The sequence below is a fragment of the Mustela putorius genome, unplaced genomic scaffold, assembly GCF_011764305.1.
Source record: "Mustela putorius furo isolate JIRA1106 unplaced genomic scaffold, ASM1176430v1.1 tig00004039_pilon_pilon_pilon, whole genome shotgun sequence".
NCBI lineage: Eukaryota > Metazoa > Chordata > Mammalia > Carnivora > Mustelidae > Mustela > Mustela putorius.
In genome coordinates this window covers 1,024,141-1,046,040 of record NW_025422174.1, presented here as the reverse complement: position 1 = coordinate 1,046,040, position 21,900 = coordinate 1,024,141, and the positions used below count along the sequence as shown (strand labels likewise).

The 21,900-nt window shown below is 55.1% G+C and overlaps 2 protein-coding genes across 3 annotated transcripts; both read right to left on the bottom strand.

The window, feature by feature from the left end:
• Nucleotides 1-490: 490 nt before the first annotated feature.
• Nucleotides 491-11,740, bottom strand: QPRT (quinolinate phosphoribosyltransferase). Of its 2 annotated transcripts, none has more exons than XM_045072587.1 (4): nucleotides 11,607-11,740; nucleotides 1,843-2,378; nucleotides 870-1,001; nucleotides 491-780 (listed from the first exon to the last, which is right to left on the bottom strand). In XM_045072587.1, the coding sequence occupies exons 1-4, from the start codon at nucleotides 11,617-11,619 to the stop codon at nucleotides 565-567; spliced, it is 897 nt and encodes a 298-aa protein (XP_044928522.1). In that variant the 5' UTR covers nucleotides 11,620-11,740; the 3' UTR covers nucleotides 491-564. The 2 variants fall into 2 exon arrangements, with proteins under 2 accessions (XP_044928522.1, XP_044928523.1); XM_045072588.1 differs by having other exon boundaries at nucleotides 491-777.
• Nucleotides 11,741-17,315: 5,575 nt separating this feature from the next.
• SPN (sialophorin) lies at nucleotides 17,316-20,099 on the bottom strand. Its single transcript, XM_045072550.1, has 2 exons — nucleotides 19,905-20,099; nucleotides 17,316-19,538 (listed from the first exon to the last, which is right to left on the bottom strand). Exons 1-2 carry the CDS (start codon nucleotides 20,082-20,084, stop codon nucleotides 18,108-18,110), a joined length of 1,611 nt encoding a protein of 536 aa, XP_044928485.1. The 5' UTR covers nucleotides 20,085-20,099; the 3' UTR covers nucleotides 17,316-18,107.
• Between the last annotated feature and the right edge of the window lie 1,801 nt (nucleotides 20,100-21,900).

Genomic DNA, 21,900 nt, shown 5'->3' with positions numbered 1-21,900 from the left:
AGGGAGGCCAGACCGAAGAGCGAGCAAGCACTCGGTGTAGGAGAGGGGAGGCTGGATCTAGAGCCTCCGTTTAGACCCTCGAGTCCTGACTTAGCAGGAAAGGAAGTCTGGCATCTGAATGGGGAGCTCCACCTGCCGCATCACTTACTCCCTCAACTGGCCTTTGCTCTGGCCCCGCTATGCTCTGGCCTCGCTACCCTGTGCAGTATGGAACCAGAACCGAGAGAGCAGCAAATGGACGGTGCATGCTGGAGTCTGTTGGGGACCCCAGAAGCGAATGGGCAGCTTCTCACCTCCTCCCAGAGGTGAGAGGCAAAACACTTAATAACCAGTACAACACGGGCACCAGCCACGTAGAATGTTCCAGCTGAACCTCAGACCTGATGCCACGAATGCTCAAATATAAGATGACATTGACCATAAAATGTATTTCCTATCACTGGAAAAACTTGTCAGTGGAATTATGACTAATACCTGCTTGCTTGCTTGCTTGCTTTTTAAAAGGTTTTATTTAAGAGAGAGCGTAGCCACGGGCAGGGCAGGGTTCGAGGGAGAAGTCGATGACTACGGTAAGGCAGGGTACACGGGAGCGGTCCCTTCAGCAAACAGCTTGAGGGAGAAATCCAGGGCGGGGGCAGCCTGGGTCAGCATCCCCAGAGAGATGACGTCGATGTGGGGCCCGCAGAAGCGAGGCAGGTTGACCAGGGTGATGCCTCCGCTGGCCTCCACGCCCACACCCGGGAAGCGGGCCTTCAGCGCGGCGGCCGTGGGGTGCAGCTGCTGCAGGGACACAAGCCAAGGGGAAGTGGGGGTTCCCCGACGCGGCCGCTCCCCCCCCCCCGCCCCCCGGGAAGCAGAGCCTGCCTCACCTCGGGCTTGAAGTTGTCCAGCAGGACGAGGTCCGCCCCCGCCTCGGCCGCCTCCACAGCCTCCTGCAGGCTGCCGCACTCCACCTCCACCTTCAGGGCGAAGTCGGCCGCCTGCCGCGCGCCCCGCACCGCCTGCGGGGCAGAGGGGGAAGGGGACAGTGAGGACAGCGGCCAGGGGTGGACAGTGGGACCAGGCAGCCCGGCGGTTTCTCTCTGCTCGGGTGGATCAGAAAAGTGGCCAAACACCAGCCGCATCAGCAGCGGGAGGGGAGTTCGGTTTGACTCGAGAACAAGGACCCTGGAAGGGGGCTCTTTCTGCCCAGGGGTCCTGTCCTCCTGCTGTAATAAAAACGCCTTCTTGCACCGAGAACAAGACAAAAATAAATCAATAAAACTGGAAGGCGTCTTCGAGAACATTTTTACCTGGGAAACCTGTCCAGGGAGCTAGGGTGACCTGCCCAAGGTGCCAGCGCCACCAATCCCAGGGGCCCTGGCAGCAGGCCCTTCGCTTTGGAACATCAGAGCAGGTCCCCGAGCCCCGGTAGAGAAGAGACGGCCCCTCGCCCATTCGGCGGATAAAGCTCCGGGATAAGAGGGATCAAGGGGGTCCAGCGGCGCCTGGGTGGCTCAGTGGGTTAAAGCCGCTGCCTTCTGCTCAGGTCATGGTCTCAGGGTCCTGGGATCGAGTCCCGCATCGGGCTCTCTGCTCAGCAGGGAGCCTGCTTCCTCCTCCTCCTCCCTCTCTGCCTGCCTCTCTGCCTACTTGTGATCTTTGTCTGTCACATAAATAAATAAAATCTTTTTAAAAATTTTTAAAAATTTAAAAAATTTAAAACAAAAGGGGGTCCAGCAGCCCCGCCTCCCAGGCCACCACTGTTCCCCAGGGCGAGGTTGGGGGGGCGGGTCCCCAGTAGAGCCGGGCAGCGGCTGGGAGACCCGAGCGGGGCTGGGGCAGGAGCGCGGCCGCACGTACCTCTCCCACGCCGCCCGCGGCCACCACGTGGTTGTCCTTCACCATCACCAGCCCCCCTAGGTCGTAGCGGTGGGCCTTGGCGCCGCCCACCAGGAGCCCGTACTTCTCCACCAGCCGGAAGCCGGGCGTGGTCTTCCTGGTGCCCGCCACGTGCCCGGCCCAGCCCGCCTCCCTGGCGGCCTCCACGGCGGCGGCGGCGGCACTGGCCACCCCACTGCAGCGGGCCAGCGTGTTCAAGGCCACCCGCTCCCCCAGCAGCAGGCAGTGGGCGGGGCCGCGGACCTCGGCCACCCTGGCCACGGGCACCAGCTTTGAGCCCTCGGGGAGCAACCAGGAGACCTGGCAGTTGACTCGGGCGAAGATGGCATCGAAGAAGGGCCTTCCAGCCAGCACCCCGGGGGACTTGGCCCACAGGACCGCCTGCGAGGGGGCCGCCCCCGTGACCAGAGCCGCGTGGTTGAGACCCGGGCAGTCCTCTCGGAGCCAGCTGTCGGCCAGGGCGGCCAGCGTGGTGGGGGGCAGCAGCAGCGCCAGGCCTGGGGGCGAGAGACGGAGACGGGGGTCACACTTTGGCTGCCGCTCCGGGAGTCGGGGGTGGTTGTCGAAACATCTAAGGACCAGCGAAACTGGGGGCCCATCAGGGTCAGGATCCGGGGGTCCCGGGAGAGGACCCTGTGGACTGAGGTGGTCGGATTAAGTAAATAAAAACACGGGACACCGACGTAGATTTAAATTTCTGGCGAACATCAGAGGTTTTTATGTTTTTGGTTTTAAGTATAAATGATACTTAACAACATACTTACACTTAAAAGTTATCTGTTGATAACTTCTCTGAAATTCAGATTTAACGGAGTGGCCTACAGTCTGTGGTAAACCTGGACAGATAGTGACCGACGGAAGGAGAAGACCCCTGAGTCACCGGCTGCCTTTGCCGCTGGCCAGGCAGGACGCCAGTGGACAGCTGTGGACACTGAGTAAAGGCAAGCAGCCTGAGGTCACAGCAAATGGGCGGCAGAGTCTGACCCCCCGCGCTGCACGGCCGTGGCTGTGGGTTCTTCTGCCTTTGCACCGCTTGCGTGGAGCACCCCGCCCCCACACCCAATGTCTCAACGAGCGGGCCTCTCTCTAGAGATGGGGTCTGTACCAGGAACGCGCAGGGGGAACTGGGCTTGAGCCGTTGCTCTGTGAGGCACAGCTTCAGGAGCGTGGGCGAGTCCTTTCCCCGTAAGAAAAAGACTCGTGCCGGGGCGCCTGGGTGGCTCAGTGGGTTAAGCCTCTGCCTTCGGCTCAGGTCATGATCCCAGAGTCCTGGGATCGAGCCCCGCGTCTGGCTCTCTGCTTCCCCTCTTCTCTCTCTGCCTGCTGCTCCGCCTACTTGTGATCTCTCTCTTTCTGTCCCAAAAAAGAGTAGCGCCCACAGCGGTGCTTTCCGCGGCCATACAGCGGTTAACCCGCTGTTAGGTCTGTTGGACCGGCGGGTGAGCTCAGGCACGGCGCGACATCGCCATCTATCGGCCACGAGAAGACCTGCAGCCTCACGTGCTCGAGCCCTGGACGGACGCGGCGCCGCGGCAGAGGAGGGGAGATCCCTGATGGCATCAACAGGATGGCCCGTTGGGCGATTTACTGGTCCCTATGTTGGGCGGTTTTGTTTCGCTTCCTCACTTTTGCTCCAAGCTGAAGTTAAGACCAGGCGTTCTGGCTTGATCTACTCTCAGAACAGGGCTCTTCTTGCCTAACCTTTCTCCCCCAAAGCCAAGCACCCAGTTTTCACCTCCCCCAGCACCGGGGATGGTACCTGAGCCTCCTTTCCCACGTTCTGCTCCAAGTGGCTTCCATTCCTGGCCCAGAGCCAGCTGTGCCCTGGCCGCTGGGAACAGTCAGTAAAAGCCACAAAGTCGTGGTTCCTATCTCCACTGTTCATCAGCCAGCCAGGACATACAGGCCCCGGACATACAGCAGAGATGCCGAAGCTCCCACTCCATCCACACCAGGTCCAATGATGTTTGCTTTTTTTTTTTTTTTAAAGATTTTATTTATTTATTTGGCAGAGAATGAGAGAGCCGGGGAAGCAGGAGTGGGAGAAGCAGTTTCCCGCGGAGCAGGGAGCCTGATGTGGGGCTCCCTCCCAGGACCCTGGGATCATAACTTGAACTGAAGGCAGACTTCAGTGGCTGAAGTCTCAGACTTCACACTGAGCTGAAGGCTTAACCCACGGAGCCACCCAGGCGGCCCTGATGTTTGTTTTTTAAAGTGAACGTGAATCCTTCAACTGGTGAGGCCGTGAGAAACAAACCGTGGAGCACCTCCACGACGAAATTCCACTCAGCAGTAAAGGAACCAGCTACAGACATACACAATAGGGACGCGTTTCGAACGTATTTTTCTAAATCAAGAAGCCCGATTCTAAAGGCTACATGCTATTTGAGTTCGTCATCCATATGACATTCTGGAAAAGGTAAAAACACAGCAAGAGATGAGACTTGTGGTTTCCTAAGAGTGGGGGAGGGGCTGGCCCCAAGGAATGGCACCAGGGAGTCTGAGGTTGGGGCCAGACTATTCTGTATTTTGTCTGTAGTGGTGGCTACACCACTGATGTGTTTGTGAAGACCCACAGAACTATACACAGAAAAGAGTGGATTTTATTCCTTGTAATTATACCTCATTAAAACTGACCTTACAATAAGACGATAAAAACTAAATCACTCTCCCGCCTAAAACCCCACGTTCATCCCGTTAACTCCAGCTGATCCTTCTCTCCATTTTTCATTGATTCGTTAGACAAATCCTTCTTTTTTTTTTTTTAAAGATTATTTATTTATTGTGACCGAGATCACAAGTAGGCAGAGAGGCAGGCAGGCAGAGAGGAGGAAGCAGGCTCCCCGCCGAGCAGAGAGCCCGATACAGGGCTTGATCCCAGGACCCCAAGACCATGGCCTGAGCCAAAGGCAGCGGCTCCAACCCACAGAGCCCCTTGACAAATCCCTCTTGAACGTCTGCCCTGTGTCAGCTACTAATTGCTGGGGACAGAGTGGGCAGCTCTCCTTAGCTTTCAGGCCTTAGCCTATGCTGTTCCCAGGCTGTGCCTCTGCCCGAAGTTCCTTCCCTTCCCCTCACCCTGGACGCCCCCATCCACCTCCACTCCTCTCAGATACCACTGCCTTGGCAGGGGGCTCTTGGAGACTCCCATCAGGCCACGTGCTCAGTCGGCTCCTTGTTCTTCACTTATGCTCTATGCTAGGGGCCAAAATGAGTCATCCCAAGAGAGTTTTCTGCTCCATTCCGAGCGCTAACACACAGAACCACATAAATGTGCTGCTTTGATTGGTCAAGAATGGCCAAATATTGGTGACTTTGTATTGTTTTGCTTAATACTTGGTGTTCAGCGATACTTATCCAGGCAGAGAGACTGCACAGTGGAAGGAATCAGAACCCAGACTCCGGGGCCCTAGGGTCTGGGCTCGGCCACCTTCAGCTAAGTGATCTTGGGCAAGGGACTGAAAGTCTCCAGGGCTTCGAAGGTGCCTCCTTTGTGACAGGGATAAGGAAAACAATCACCTCACAGGGTTTTATTAAAATTAAATGAGTTACCATCAGCAAAGCTCTCGGGAACACCGGCGCTCGGTAGATGTGTTTGCTCAAGGATGACGGAGCCTCGGCCCAAGGGTCGAGGGAGCACAGAGGAAGAAATGACTAAGTGTCTGTGAGGAAGGAGGAGGTAGTTTTTGTGGCCTTAAAGGATGAGTAATCTTTGCCAGGCAGAGTTATGAGGTGATGGTGTGTGTGTGGGGGGATGGCATTTTGGGCTGAGAACAGGTGTTTGAGACAGAAAAGCAAGAATGTAGAGAAATGTTGTAGGCTTCTGGAGAACACTGGGATGGCCAGAGTGAGAAAAGCCTAAACTATTTAGCTGATCAACTTGGACAGATCTTAGGAGCCATCGCAGAATTTTAACCACAAGGGAATTTTTTTTTTTTTTAAGATTTTATTTTTAAGTAATCTCTACACCCAGCGTGGGGCTTGAACTTACCACCCTGAGATCAAGAGTCCCAAACTCTACCGACTGACGGTCCGAGCCAGTCAGGCACCCCAAGCAAGGGAATTACAGAATGAGGATTTATTCTGGAAGGGTCACGTTAGCCACCCACTGGGTAGGCTGGGGGGCGAGAGGAGGGGGAGGCCACTGGCCAGACAGAGACAAAGCCCTGACCTTGGGCAGGAACCGTGGGAACAGCAAGCAGGGGCAAAAGCAAGAGCTGTTTCTAAGGCAGGGTCTGCCGGAAGGAGCATCTTACGGGATGTGGAAGCTTTGGGTCTCTGCCATGGGTTTAGCTGCAAACCGCCCCACGGCACCAGTCGGGGCAGAGGATGGGGGCAGCCAGAGGCAGCAACCGGCACGCCGCTGGGGTGCCAGCCGTGGGCTCCGTGGTTCTCTCTGGTTTTCTCATCTGAAACTCACCACAGGGGATTTCTCCCATTTACAAGCACAGTAAGTGAATGTCTGGGATGCTTGTGCAGCAGGATGCAGCTGGGCAACAGCAGAGCCCGGCGGTGGGAGAGTGGGGAGGGGTGGGGAGAGACTTCGGCTCTGCAGAGGTTAGGGTTGAAACGCCAGCAGGAAAATGTGCCCTGGCCGTGCCCTGAAGGTGGGTGCTGGCGTCCGGACAGACAGTGGGCGAGGAATGGGGATCTGGAGCCACTGGCAGACACGGGTGATGACTAAGCCCGGCAGCGGGTAAGATCAGCAGGTCAGGCAAGAAGAGGAGGGTTCTGGGAAGCACCAGTGTTTAAAAAGAGAAGCAGCACCAGGACGGAGTGGGTGTCTGGAGCCGAGGGTTTCAAGAAGTAGGATGAGAGCAGACGCAAGTAGAAGGAAGGTTGCAGGTGGGCATGAGCCTTAGCAGCGGGGAAGCCCGTGCTGGAGCAGCCTTAGTGCTGTGCGGTGCAGGCAGAAGCCACAGTGTCATGGTCAAGGACTAGTACATGAGAGGTGAGGAAGTGGAGGTGGTGGGGGTGATCGCTCTTCTTGGCAGAACCGAGAAAGCAGGGATCCACCTGAGATTTTTCAGACTCTCTGCTGCTCAGGCCCAGCCCAGAGCCACTGAATCAGAATCTTTCAGGGGGTGGTTCTCAGGCATCCAAGGTTTGGGACAGTCCTCCTACCCCCGTGATTCAGATGCCCATGAGGGTTAAGAACCAATGCTCCCGGGTGCCTGGCAGGCTCAGTTGGTACAGCGTGCAACTGGTGATCTTGGGGTGGTGAGCTCGAGCCCATTGTTGGGTGTAAAGATTATTAAAAAAAAAAAAAAAAAAGAACCAGTGCTCACATGAGAAACACATATTGTGCCTCCATTTACATGAAATGTCCAGAAAAGGCAAATCAAGGAGGCAGATGTCAGAACAGTGTTTGCCCGGGGCTGGAAATTAACCTCAAATGGCATGTTGTTGTACTGGAGTGATGGAAATCATCTGTGGAGACGGGCGTGCAACTTCGCGAATTTACCAAAAATCATTAAACGGTTCACTTAGACCAAAGAAGCAAGAACCGACGAGCGGCCAGAGGCAGGAGCCATCTTGGAACACCAGGGAACCAATCAATCCAGATGCTGAGCAACAAAACTCAACGTCAAGAAGAAAGACAACCAGATACTGGGTGCTCCACCAGCACCCAGCAATGCTCTAGCCCAACCAGCTAAGCCAGAGTCGGAGGAGACATCCAGATGCCACGGCCAATTTGTAAGAAAACCAGAGGACGGAGGAACACGTTAAACTCTACCATGGGAACACAGACAGCAAAGTTCACAGCACAGGAAACTAACAGAGGACAACCTCATTTTTCCAACGAACACACTGCAAGGAAAACAAAAGATTAAAAGAATCTCAAAACAGGGGCGCCTGGCTGGCTCAGTCAGTAGAGCATGAGACTCTGGATCTAGGAGTCGTGAGTTCGAGCCCCACGCTGGGTGCAGAGATGACTTGAAAATAAAATCTTTAGGGGGCACCTGGGTGGCTCTGTTGGTTAAGCGTCTGACTTCCTTCGGTTCAGGTCATGATCTTACCCTGCTTTGGGTACCTCCCTCTGCCCAACCTCTCTGCTTGTGCACATTCTCTCTCAAATAGATAAAAATCTTTGTAAAAAATAAGTAAAAATTAAAAGAAATCTTTTTTAAAAAGAGTTATTCATTTATCTGAGAGCAAGTATGCTCAAGAGCACATAGGGGAGGGGCAGAGGGAGAGGGAGACGGAGAGGGTCTCAACCAGACACGGGGCTCCATCTCACAACCCTGAGGTCACTACCTGAGCCAAAACCAAGAGTCAGAAGCTTGACCGGCTGAGCCATCCGGTGCCACCCACCACCCCCACCCCCCCGCCTAAAGAATCTGAAGACACATGGTAACCAATCACGACATATGGATCCCATCTGGGTCCTAATTCAAACAAATTGAAACCAAATTAGAGCATTTATGAGACAACTGGAAATCTGGACACGGATTGGATGTTTAATAACATAAAGGAAATTTTTAAAAAAATTTAGATGTAGGGGCACCTGGGTGGCTCACTCGTTAGGTGTCTGCCTTCAACTCAGGTCATGATCGCAGGGTCCTGGAATGGAGCCCCGCATCGGGCTTTCCGTTCATTGGGAAGCCTGCTTCTCCCTCTCTGACTCCCCCTGCTTGTGTTCCCTCTCGCGTTGTGTGTCTCTGTGTCAAATAAATAAATAAAATATTTTTTAAAATTTTAGGTGTAAAAAAATTTAGTTGTGATCATTGTATTGTAGTTGTAACAAAAAGAAAAGTCCTAAGGGCGTCTGGGTGGCTCAGTGGGTTAAGCCGCTGCCTTCGGCTCAGGTCATGATCCCAGGGTCCTGGGATCGAGCCCCACATCGAGGTCTCTGCCCAGCAAGGAGCCTGCTTCCTCCTCTCTGCCTGCCTCTCTGCCTGCTTGTGATCTCTGTCTGTCAAATAAATAAATAAAATCGTTAAAAAAAAATTTGTCCATTTTAAAGGTTTCACATTCCTAAATTTTTCTTAAAACAGGTGTGCGCTACCATTCGTCTAGGATAGAATCTGGAAGGACACAATGTCTAATAATAATGACGGCTAACTCAGGGAGGCCTGGTGGACTCCGTCGAAGTGTGCGACTCTGGATCTTGGGGTTGTGAGTTTGAGCCTCGCACTGGGGGCGGAGGTCAGACAGATAGACAGACAGAAAGCAGCTGACACTCTCGCGGCCCTTCTGAAACCCTGTGCCAAGCATCTTGCATATATGGGCACACCTGATCCTCACAACGACCTCAAGAGGTGGGTCCCATTGCTTTCCTCATTTTACAGATGAGGAAGCTGAGACAGGGAGAGGCCACATAACATACCTGAAGTTCACAAAGTTCACACAGCTGGGAAGTGGGGGGTCAGGCCATGCACTCAGGCAGGGTGGCCCCAGAGTCCTCTCACTGACCTCACCCCTCCCCCCGCCGCCATCTAGCACTAAGTGGTTTTTTAAACTGCTATGTGCTTATCATGTCAACATTTGCAGAGTTCTGTGAGCCACACCCATGGTTCCAGGGCTCTGGCCTGGGTGTGTGGGAGCATCGGGGTCGGGAGTCAGAAACACCTGGGCTGGGGGACAGCCTGGCTGGCTCAATCAGCAGAGCATATGACTCTTGATCTCCGGGTTGCGGGTTCAAGCCCCATGATAGGTGTAGAGATTACTTAAAAAAAAGAAAAAAATCTTAAAAACAATGTTTGGGGGCGCCTGGGTGGCTCAGGTGGTTAAGCATCTGCCTTTCGCTCAGGTCATGATCGCAGGGTCCTAGGATCGAGCCCCGCATTGATTCCGGGCTCGATGGGGAGCCTGCTTCTCTCTCTCTCTCACTTTCAAATAATAAATACATAAATAATTTTTCAAAGAAAAGGAAAGGAAAGCCATCACAGGGCCACAATGAGGAGGGAAAGAAGTGACTCGCCCATGCCTAGACAGATGTCTCTAAACCCTGGTGTGTGACCCTGGCCGCCTTGGTCTTCCTGCTATTTATTTGTTGATCCATGGGGCTGGCACCAGATGGAGACAGAGGCCGGTAAGCCCTGCAGCTTCCAGCTAAAGTTCTTTCCGTATCAACCCTTCTCTCCCCAGAGAGGAGAAATGACCTCCAAATAGGGCCCGACCGGACTGCCCATCGCGCCGGTGGTAAACCGACCTACAGAATTTCAAAGCGGATTGCTTCATTGGAGGAGCGGGAGAGAGAGGGCTGAGCCACAGGAGGGGCCAGATGGGGCGGGCCCTGAATGACGGGAACACGTGAGGCCTTTGTTCAACAGGCCATGGGAAAATCTCGAAAACTTTTGGTCAGAAGTCACTTGGAGTTTCGATATTTAAACTGTGACTGATGTTCTTGAAAGATACTAGACGGGAGGCTGTCGCAATAGCCGGGCGAGGAGGAGCGGCCTGGGGAAGGGCGGGGAGGGCCCCGCTCCCAGGGCCGTCAAAGCAAGAGCACAGCACCGGCGTGCACGTGCACACACGCACACACGCGCACACACGCACACACGCGCACAAACACACGCACACGCGCACACAACCAGCCTGGCGGCACCTGCCCCGCCCCACCGACCCTTGGGCCACCTGCCTGCCATCTGCTTGGCCCCAGCTCTGCCCTCTCCCCTCCCTTGGCCCCATGTCCCCAGCTCTCCCCCCATCCCTTTGACCTGTCTGCTCCCTCCAGGGCTTAGTTCCTGTGGGGCCAGCGACCCAGTGCCGCAGGGAGTGCGCACACGGGGAAGTGCCGAGGACAGGGCCACTGTTCGGATACTGGGGTGTGAGGGAGATCGGGCCGTCAGAGACGACCCGGCGGTTTCCTGTCCACCTAGGAGGGCGCAGAGGCAGGAACAGAAGCAGAGCGGGTAGGGGCCGGTCTCCGAGTCTGACACCCCAGCGAGATGTCCCGGCTCCGACTCTGAGGTCATTTCTAATCCAAGAGCTCCTTGGAACCCCCCCTGAAAGCTGGCTGCACAGGCCAGCCGGACGTTCCAGATGTGTGGGGCCAGCAGAAGCCCCAAGCAGGGGAGGCAGGTCAGAGCTGGGGAAGCAGCAGCCCAGCGAGGGGAAAGGGAAAATGCAGAGAGCTTAGGAAGGGGCTTCCGGTCCTCCAGGCACGGCCAGATAGTTGTTTGTCCTCCCGACAGCCCTGAGAGCTGGGAACTAAAACCGTCATTTCACAGATGCACGGAGAGGGCTCTAAGAAGTCAGGTGACCTGCCCGAGGTCACACAGCAGGTTCGTGGCGGAGCCCGGGTTCAGACACAAGCCTTGTGACTCCAGACCCTGGCCCTGTCATCGCACACGGGACCTCCTCAGTGGCGCTCCCGCCCCAGGCAGCGACCCTGGGCTCAAGCCCCCTCCCCCACCGGCCGCAGCAGGGACAGGACTTTGCCTCCCTGCTCCCCGCTGCTAGCAAGGACCAAAGTCCGGCGCTGCTCCCCGGGGACAGGGGACAGGGCCTCCTCTAGACCACCCGGACCGACCGTACTTCTCCTGGGACTCAAGCCCCTTTGTCCCCAGAACTCACTGGGGACTACAGAACGAGAAGAAGCTTTCTGAAGCCAGAAGTGCTTGGGGTTCAGAGAGGTTGGAGGGTGATGGGGGCAGAGAGTAAGTGGGAAGGAAGAGAATGGGTTTTCTGGGAATGCGGGAGGGGAGTGGGGGGAGGCAGGCCGGGGGACATGGCGACACAGGCAGGGACAGGGAAGACAGCCTGGGAAGCTCTCTTACCTTCAGGGTCCATGAGGGCTGGGAGGCGCAGGGCTGGTGTGTCCACTGCTCAGATCCCGTGTCCCCAGAGGCCCAGAGTGGGGGTGGGGCTGCCAGAGGAAGGAGGAAGGGGCCGGCCCGGCCCGCCCCTCCCCAGTTCTCGGAGCTCCCTCCTGCCCACTCCCAGGACCCCTGGTGGCTGGACCTGCCGGACATACCTCCTCCTTTCGATTTCTAGGCAGCACAGGAGGAACTGGCGCTTGTCTAACTCGAAGTTCCCGCTTCCCTGAGCCAGAAGCCCAGGTCCCTCCACGCACCCGGCCTTCCAAAGGCTGTGAGGCTGCTGCTGTCCGCTGGGAAGCTTCTGGGCGCACTAAGAGACTCATGAGCCTTAGCCCTGGGTCCAGACTTTAATTCCATCGTTTTTGATCTTGAATACCTTTTTACCTTTTCTGAGCCTCAGTTTCCTTAGCTGTAAAATGGGATAATTCCTCCTTTGTTGGCTCAACAGATGATCAAATGAGAAAATTCTGTGAACGGCAGAGCAGAAAACCGACACTTCCTCTCCTTTAACTCCTCTTCCCAAGGTCCGTCTTGCATCCTGCACTTTGCGAGCCTCAGCCTATCCAGGCCTCCAGACTATTTTCTCCTCGATGCCGTTTTTACTCTGGTTTCTCTCTCTCTCTCTCTTTTCTAAGATTTCTAAAATTTATTTGACAGACAGAGATCACAAGCAGGCAGAGAGAGGGAGGGAGAGAAGCAGGGCCTGCGGGGCTTTTTCCCAGGACCCCGGGATCTCCACCCGAGCAGAAGGCAGAGGCTTTAACCCACTGAGCCCCTCAGGCGCCCCTACTCTGGCTTCTCTCGTAAAGGCTCTTTGCTGACTCTGGCAAGTCCTTCTTCCCACATCCATCCTCGCACGTCAGTGTCCCCTGGGTGAGGTGCGTCGTTTCTCTTTCCGCCTCTGCACACAGATAAACTACATTTCCCAGCCTCCTTTGCACTGAGGCCAGCACGTGGCTGAATTCTGTCCAGCGGAGTGTGAGCAAAAGTGATGCGGCCACTTCCAGACCAGGCTCTTGAACGCCTTCCCAAGATGCCGCCCTCTGTCCCCACTGGAAACCGCAGAGCCTCAAAGTAGAAGGAGCCTGGGTCCCTGATTGACCTTCTGGAAGGCTGGCTTCCAATACCAGCGCTGGACTGTCACATAAGCAAGGAAAAAAGCTTCTCCTGAGTTATACCCCTGAGACAACAGCTCGCCTGCTCCAGCTCCTAAGATTCTTGTCACGGCGCTTTTCCCATGCGGCACAGCGCAGGACATAATTTAGGCATTGATGCTGTTATTTATTTATTTATTAAAAGATTTTTATTTATTTATTTGACAGAGGTCACAAGTAGGCAGAGAGGCAGGCAGAAAGAGAGGGGGGAAGCAGGCTCCCTGCTGAGCAGAAAGCCCGACACGGGGCTCGATCCCAGGACCCCGGGATCATGACCTGAGCTGAAGGCAGAGGCTTTAAGCCACTGAGCCACCCAGGCGCCCCTGATGCTATTATTTAAATTGCTATCTAAAGTCAGGTGACTCTCAAATCTCTCTCTAGCTCTGCCTTCCCTCCCAACTTCTAAAAGTGAACTCATCATGTTCTCCCCACAAACTGCTCCTCTCTCTGCATTTCTGCGTAACGTCATCCACCTCTTCTCCACCTCCCAGGAAAGGAATCTTAAAGTCTGATCTCATTCTTCCCTCCGTCACCCCATGGCCAGTTAGTCTAAAATCTGGTTTTCTGAATAAGTGTATTTCAAACTTGACCTTCTTTTTCCCCTTAGGTCTGACCCCCCGCTATATCCAAATTGTACTGGAATAATATTCTCCCCTTGGGTTGTATTACCTTTAGGCCATCCTTCTAGATGCTAGGTTCACTCAAAAGACAGATCCGAGGGGCTCCTGTGTGGCTCAGTTGAGAGTCAGACTTTTGGTTTCAGCTCAGGTTGTGATCTCTGGGTTGTGGTACTGGGCCCTGCACTGGGCTCCTCGCTGGGCCTGGAGCCTGCCCGGGATTCTGTCTCTCCCTCTGCCCCTCCCAGCCTGAGTGCATGTGTGCTCGCTCTCTCTCTCTCTCTAAATAAAGGAATAAAATCTTTAAAAACAAAACCCAAAACAAACCCATACAGGTCTAAGCTTGCCACAAGTTTACTTAAAACCATCATTCGTTCTTTCATTAATTCCTTCATCCCTCCATTTAGGAAACACCTATTAGTGGCTACTGGGTGCAAGGCCCTGGGCCCTGGAACCACAAAAATGGGCTGTGGATTTGGAGGGGCTCCACTGTAATGAGTGAGGGACACTGTGCCATAATTACAGCCCAGTGTTGTGTGGTCACACGACGCCCTGTGGAAGAAATGCTGAGTCTAGGGATGCTCGGGTGGCTCAGTGGGTTAAAGCCTCTGCCCTCAGCTCAGGTCATGATCCCAGGGTCCTGGGATCGAGTCCCCCGTTGGGATCCCTGCTCAGCAGGGAGTCTGCTTCTCCCTCTCCCACTCCCCCTGCTCATGTTCCCTCTCTTGCTGTGTCTCTGTCAAATAAATAAATAAAATCTTAAGAAAAGGAAGTGTCTGCCGGGGTGGAAGCAGCGAGGGCGGCTTCACAAAGGCTGTGACATTTGAGCTGAATCTTGACGGTTGAGGAGTCTGGCGAGGAGTCAAGACATGTGTCCGGGGCACGCGGGGGGCTGGGCTGGCTTCGGGCAGAGGCCTACAGCGTGAGACTGAGGAAGTGCCTCTCTTCGCGGCCTACCTCCTGGGATGGGTCGGTCCGTAGTCCAGCTGGGCCATCCACAAAGTCGGCAGGCAGGCACTGAGCACCCGAGGAAACCGAGGCAGACAGACGCCCACTTGCAGCACACTGTCTGGAGCAAATAGATTGTCTTCAAAGTACCCTGGGCTGCTGCTGTCTAGTGATTCTACCCCAGATCTCCCCCAGAACCGGACAGCCGTCCCCTGCATAGCATCCTCAAGCAATACCCTCTGAGGGTTTGAAAGTTTTCTCTTGGGTGCCTGAGTGGCTCAGTGGGTTAAGCCTCTACCTTTGGGTCAGATTGTGATCCCAGAGTCCTGGGATCGAGCCCCGCATTGGGCTCTCTGCTCCATGGGGAGCCTGCTTCCCTTCCTCTCTCTCTGCCTGCCTCTCTGTCTACTTGTGATCTCTTGTCAAATCAATAAATAAAATCTTTAAAAAAAACCCCAAAAACTATACACACTCTCCTCCCCACCCCATCCCCCGCACACACCAAGAAAATAACATGGCATATTCAGGGAGTTACTAGGATTTTGATGAACCTGGAGGGCACAGTGTTTGCACTGAGGACTGACCAGGCAGGGTCCAGATCCTGAAGGGGTCTTACCCTGCAAGGTTCCATCTTGACTGCCGTAAGAGGTGCAGAGATAATCGGGACAGAGTGGCCTTTTAGAAAGCCACTTTTAGAAGGGTCATTGGGACCATCATGGGCAGAGGATGGAAGTGACTGGGGGTCAAGAAACCCACAGAGAAGACGGGGTAGGATCCAGGCAGGATGTGTTAGGGCCCGGGAGAAGGAATGGCTCCAAGGGATTATGGAAGAAGGGTCAGCGAACTCGGCACCCAAGAAGAAATGACAAGAAGGAGTTGGGGTTCGTGATGGTTCTGAAAAGCCCTGGAAAAGTCTAGAACAGACTTAGGTTTGGTGACCTCCCCACTTCTTTCAGAGCTGAACTCAAACTCCCTCACCCTTCAGAGACGCTTCAACCCGCCCTTCTAGCCTCCTCTCTGGAACCAGACCCCATCCCCTCAGGGGACACCTTCTTATTCATCTTTTTTCTAATTGTAAAAGTGAGAGGCATTCATTATATAAAACTTGGAAATACAGAAATGTATAAACAAAAAAAAATCGTTCATAAATCTCTCACCTGACGGATAAGCACAGTAACCACCTGGGATATTTCCTTCGAATTATTTATCTATAAATGTCTTGTTTTTGTATTTTATTTCCTTATTTTTTTTTTAAGATTTATTTGTTTATTTGAGACAGTGAGAGCTCGAACATACGAGGGCAGAGAGGGGCAGAGGGAGAGAGAGAATCTCAAGCAGACTCCTCACTGACTGTGGAGCCCGACACGGGGCTTGATCCCATGACCCTGAGATCGGGACCTGAGCTGAAATCAAGAGTTGGACCGACTGACTGAGCCACACAGGCGCCCCTATGTTTTTGCATTTTCATTATAAAATTATATTCATACTTATTTACAGATTAGTAACTAGCTTTCGTTCCCAGGTAATGTTATATTGTAGACATTTTTCAAAGTCATTGCATAGGTTTTTGAGAACATGGTTTTTAGCACCATTCATTCATTCAAATGAATATTTACTGAGGCCCCACCACTTGCTGGCACCATGGCCACTGGGAGCGTAGCGGTGCCTCAAAGTCCTTGAACAAGACTCTCAGCTAAGTCAGCTCTTGGGTTTTGGAGGTTCCTACCCTTCCCCCAGGAGCAGTGTCTCACTCCCCTTTTTGGGTGCTCTCGCAAAATTTTTGTCTGTACCTCTATTTGAACACTTTTCACATATCGTGTTATGTTCTGGCCTGTCAGAGCCCTTTTGAGAGCCGTACCCATCCTCCCCCGTCCCATTTCCTTCAGGATCTGCCCAAGACCCAGAAACCGGTAATAGTTCAGAAAAGTGATTGCAGGGCGCCTGGCTGGCTCAGTTGTGAAGCGTCTGCCTTCAGCTCAGGTCATGATCCCAGGGTCGTGGGATGGAGCCCCACATGGCGCTCCATCCTTGTAGGGCAGCCGGCTGCTCCTCCTCCCGCTCTCCCTGCTTGTGTTCCCTCTCTCGCTGCGTCTCTCTCTCTGTCAAATACATAAATAAAATCTTGGGCGAAAAAAGTGTATCCATTAAGAGGAGGTGGAGCTGATGGCTTTGGAGTTTGTGACAGTATTTTCTAGACCTGAAATCGGGGCGCTTGGTTGGGCAAATCGGAAACAACAGTTGCGGTGTGTCTAAGGGACTCGGGGAACTCGCCCCTGCTGCTGGGGCTAAGGCCTGTCCGCATAGCTCCCAGCCAACAGCTGCGAAAAGGCACTCAGCCCCTCGTGGCCGGGCTTGGCTGGTAAGGGCTGCACTTCGTCCCAGCTCAGCCTGTCCCCAGACCAACCACAGGGCGCACAGACCATGGTGGCTGTGTGGACCCATGGCCACCATTCTGTCCCTCCATGCCCCTCCCCTCCACCCCCACTTGGGAACAGACGCACCCAGGCTGTTTCCAGATCCCTGGCCCTCCGGTCCGGCATGGGGGAGGGACCTCTCTTATTGTAGGTCAACCTGTCCCTCAGCCCCCGAGCCCCTCTGAGTCAACAACTTCCTCTTTGTAAATTTCCTCATTGTCCTGGGGAAGTGCCTGTGGGCCCCCAGGCTCTGGCCAGGGGTGGGGTCTTGTCCCTCTGCGTCCCCCACTGCATCCCACCCCAGAGCCACACGGGGAGCTCCTGGTTCTGGGGACCTGCCAGTGTCACCGACTGCCCTTGAAGGAGCTCGCCCCCTCCCTGGGGAAGATGAGGTACAAACACAGTACCTGGGTAACAGTGACCTCCCCGTCTTCAGCCCTGCTCTCCCCGTCCCTGGAGAGCAAGCAGGCAGGGGCGGGGGAGGCTGCGCAGGACGGACGGAGCAGCAGCCTGAGCCGAAGAAGCACACTTGGGTCACACACGTGGGCTTTCTCTCAGGCCCCACCGTCTTTATTGGCTGCAGACAAGTACATCTGCTCCCCCAGCCCACCTGAGCAAAGACGAGGCCCGATGTTCTTAGCGGTTCCTCGGGGTGGCCCCTCGGACAGCCCGTCCTGCGCTCTTCCCCACCCCTCCTCACGCCGCTGGACTCACCCCCACAACTTCACACAGAGAGCCAAGGCCCGGCCTCTTGCACACCAACTGCACCCATGCCTGGACCCACGCAGGCGCCGGGGTTTCTGAGAACTTGACCTGCCCGGAAACCCTTCTCACCCTCGCCCTTGGGAGGAGTAGCCTCTGGCCGCCTCTGGCCGCAGGTGTTGGGAGGGCGGCGGCTGAGCCAAGGGCGCACCTGGGGGCACAGCTGGGTGACTCCAGGGGGCCCCCCACAGAGCACCGCACGCCGTTAAAGGAGGGTCCTGGCCTGACCCAGCAGGACTGTCCTAATCGATGGGGCCGCAAAGTACTTTTCAGTTTGCTCCCACCCCTTCCTACACTCTGGGGGCCCTGGGGAGTCCCCCGAGAAATCACCATCTCAGAAGGTCATTACCGTGGAGACTCAGCAGGACTAAACACGGGGAGGGCGGTGGGGAGGTCAGAGCTGACGGATTCCATCTGGAAGCGTCCCGTGGGTCTAGGGCCCTGGGCACCGAGGTGGGTGCTGGCGGGAAGGCCCCCGCGGTTCGGAAGCTGGAGGGGTTCAGATGAACACGCTGGCGACAAGGCGACGGGAAGAAGGTGGGAACTGGCCTCCGCTCTTGGTCCTCACAAGCCCTGAGGGGCCGCGGCCCCCCCAGCCCCCGGGCCCTCCGCAGCCTCATCATCGTTGCGGCCCACCAGCGGCTCCTCCTCCCCCTGCAGGCGCGGGCCCGAGCCGGCCTTCAGCTCCCCCAGCTCCAGGCAGCCCTGCTGAGACTTGCGCCTGTCGAAGAAGGTGGTGAGGGTGGGCTGCCGGCCCCCGCCGGCCCCCACAGATGCCCCCAGGCTCTTCTCGCCCCCAGAGCCTCCTGTGGGGCCCACCGTCAGGGCCTCCTCGTCGGGCGCCGGGGCCGGCCCAGCCCAGGCATCCACCACCCCATTGCGCTTGCCACCCCCACTTAGCGTCAGGGCGCCCGTCCTCCTCTTCTGCCGCTGGCGCCACAGTAGGAGCAGGGCCACGAGGACAAGGACCACCAGCAGGGCCACAAGCACGGCCACCAGCAGGGTGCCCTTTGTCCCCTGACCTGGAAGCTGGGTGCTTCTTGTGTCTTTGAGGGACGCTGACGTAGTGGCAGCGAGTATTTCTACCGTGGAAATGGGGGAGCTGTGGGTCTCCTTGGGGATCCGCGGAGAGCCGGTTGCCATGGTGACAGGGGGTCCATTGGTTACATCAAAGGTCTCCAAAGTGCCAGTTGCTATGGTGACAGGGGGTCCACCAGTTACATCAAAGGTCTCCAAAGTGCCAGTTGCTATGGTGACAGGGGGTCCACCAGTTACATCAAAGGTCTCCAGAGAGCCGGTTGCCATGGTGACAGGGGGTCCACCAGTTACATCAAAGGTCTCCAAAGTGCCAGTTGCTATGGTGACAGGGGGTCCACCAGTTACATCAAAGGTCTCCAGAGAGCCGGTTGCCATGGTGACAGGGGGTCCACCAGTTACATCAAAGGTCTCCAGAGAGCTGGTTGCCATGGTGACAGGGGGTCCGCCGGCTCCGTCAGAGGTCTCCAGAGAGCCAGGTGTCACGGTTCCATCAGTCACAACGTGGAGTGCCAGAGAGTTTCTTGGTGTTTCAGCAGGGTTACCGGTCGCATTAATTTCCAGGCTTGTTGACTCCTGGGTGGAAACTTTCCAAGAGGTTGTTGGGTCGGATACGTGGAGGTCACTGGTAGCAGCAGTGGAAGCCTCAGGAAAGGACCCCTCCTTGGTTGTGCGGAGGTCTGAGGAAGGTGAGGAGACCTGGTGCCCGGTGCTGTTGCCCTCCTCGGGGACCTTTGTTGTCACAGGGCTGGGGGTCGCTAAGTCGAGGTTCTGGGCCTCAAAGAAAGTTGAGGCTGGAGAAACAGAGGACCCTCCCAGTACAGGCTCCTTTGAAGTGGCTGTGATGTCCTGAGGCTCTGGAATCACCTCTTGAGTCCAGAAGCCCCCAAGGAGGAGGAGAAACAGGCTCACCCTCATGGCAGCGGGCACGGGCAGGAGCGGGCACTGACGGCGGGCGAGCTGGAGAAATACACACACGGAAAGAGCTGAGGGGGAGAACCTGGCCAGGCCCTCCCCTCTGCCCACTTCCCTGCTAACTGCCAGGCCTAACTTGTGGTTTAACGGCTTTTTCCACCCTTGCTTTTACTATTATCAGCAAGAACAAGGGGGCAGACGCTGGCGGCTCTGCCATTCCCTCAGACCCACAGGCCCCTCAGGCCTGGGCTGCTTGTGCTCCAGCAGTGGCCACCCTTCCCGCCCCTTCCCCGACCCTAGTCGGCCCCGATGGCTGCTGGTCCTCTCTTCCCCTCATCTACAAGGGTCTTTCCAAGCCGTAGCATATTCCCAGGTCCGCAAAGGCCCCTGCCCCCAGGTTGGACCCCTTACCAGCTCACTCAGGGAGGGCACAAGGCTGGGGCCAGGCCAGCTCCAACTCCTCCTGAAGCAGGAGCAGGACTGGGCCGATGGGCCCCAGGGGGAAAGGAAGTGGCCCCGGCTCCACCCGCCCCACCCCAGCATCCTGCCCCGCCCTCGGTGCTCCCACAGCTGCCGAGATGATGCCTCCATCACTTGCTCTTTCTAGGTCTGAGACGGGGCGGGGGAAGGGTGCTCAGGGGTCTCAGCCGAGGCAAGAGGGGTTGGTGGCGGGTGGATCTGGAACGGGTACTTGGCGGGGAACTGGGATGGCCAGGGGTGAAGCGGGGTAGGGATGAGGGTCAGAGCTGCGGTGATGCGGAGGCTTGACAACCACGGGGTGCGGAGGAGGAGGGAAGGGAAGGTGGTTTCGTTTGCGTCTGTGGTCCCCAAGCTGTTAGGCCCAAAGCCAGGGTAGCACCGTTTCCTGCCCCGAGAGCTCCCAGAAAGTACCAGGGCAAAAACAGTCAGTGACTCTGGCTGGGGGACAGCGAAAGCCTTCGTAGACTGGTGATCCCTGGTGGGCTCAAGAAGCTGTCACCACCATGGCCCCCCGTCACCCCAGTGGGGTGCTTAACAAGACCAAGGTGGTTACTAAGCTCTCATTAGGTTTCAATTTTATTTTTATGGAAGACTAATAAAGATATAGGACTCTATATGGAAAACAGTCTGGAAAATTATCTATTGGGGCATTAATCTAAGTTTCTTTAGACAAGTGTGAATGGGCTTCTTTATTTTCTTCTTTGGAAGGCCGCTTTCATCCAAATTCAGATGGATTCTGAATTTCCTTTAAATTTTTTTCTCCTCCTTCTCCTTTTTTTGGGTATGTATGTGTATATATATATATTTATTTCTTTTTTCTTTCTTTTTATTTTTAAAAAATATTTTATTTGTGGGCAGCTGGGTGGCTCAGCTGGGTAAGCATCTGACTTCGGCTCAGGTGATCCCAAGGTTCTGGGATCAAGTCCCACGTGGGGCTCCCTGCTCTGCGGGGAGTCTGCTTCTCCCGCGGCCCCTCCCCCAACTCGTTTTCTCAATCCCTCTTTCTCTCTCTCGCTCTTTGTCTCAAAGAAATAATTAAAATCTTTAAAAAATATACACATCTTATTTATTTATTTGAGAGAGAGAATGTGCGTGTGCGTTTGAGAGGAGGAACAGAGGGTGAGGGAATCCCAAGCAGACTCCATGCTGCGCACAGAGCCCAGTGCAGGGCTTGGTCTTACCACCCCGAGATCATGACCTGAGCCAAAGTCAAAAATCCGATGTTCGACCAGCGGTGCCACCCGGGCAGCCCTCTTTTTAATTTAATTTAATTTTTTTCTCTTCTGATTTTTTAAAAAGATTTTATTTATTTATTTATTTATTTATTTATTTATTTATTTTTAAAGAGAGAGAGTGAGCATAAGCAGGGGAAGAAACAGAGGGACCTTGCTGAGCAGGGAGCCCAATGCTAGGCTCTATTCCAGGACCCTGGGATCTTGACCTGAGCTGAAGGTAGACCTTTAACGTACTGAACCCCTGCTCTCTTCTGGTGTGCAAGCTTTGACTTTCTGTATATGGCCAGTTTTGCTTTGTTTTGCCTTTCTTTTTAAAAAACCAACACCGATTTTTGTGTTCTAAAGGCAATAGTATATGTATTTGATAAGTGATTGAACAGGCTCCTCTCAGGGCCCGGGGTTATACCCTGCTCTCAAGCTAAAGAGTTAGTCTGACGCAGGTACATGAGACCCCTGTGTCTGAGACAGAGGAACCTATTACTCACTGCAGAGCAAACAGCAGGAGCATAATATTTGCATCAGTTCTCCTTTCCCTCAAGTCCCAAGGGAGTGACGCAGAGAAGGTTGCAGCTGAGGAACACTGAGCTGGGGGCATTCGCCTCGACTTGAGCAGGTGGAGAGCTAGCCCGCGTCCCTCAGAGTTACTCACCACAAACACAGCCCTGAGAAATGGCTGCGAGGGAGAATGGCCG

Bases quoted from the DNA above. Each gene is read 5' to 3' on its own strand.
- QPRT (XM_045072587.1), bottom strand. The intron at 1,002-1,842 runs GTACGTGCGGCC...TCTGCCCCGCAG, and splicing joins CCGCGGGCGGCGTGGGAGAG to GCGGTGCGGGGCGCGCGGCA. The intron at 781-869 runs GTGAGGCAGGCT...GTGTCCCTGCAG, and splicing joins TGGACAACTTCAAGCCCGAG to CAGCTGCACCCCACGGCCGC.
- SPN (XM_045072550.1), bottom strand. From the start codon at position 20,084: ATGGAGGCATCATCTCGGCAGCTGTGGGAGCACCGAGGGCGGGGCAGG. The intron at 19,539-19,904 runs GTAAGGGGTCCA...GTATTTCTCCAG, and splicing joins TGCCCTCCCTGAGTGAGCTG to CTCGCCCGCCGTCAGTGCCC.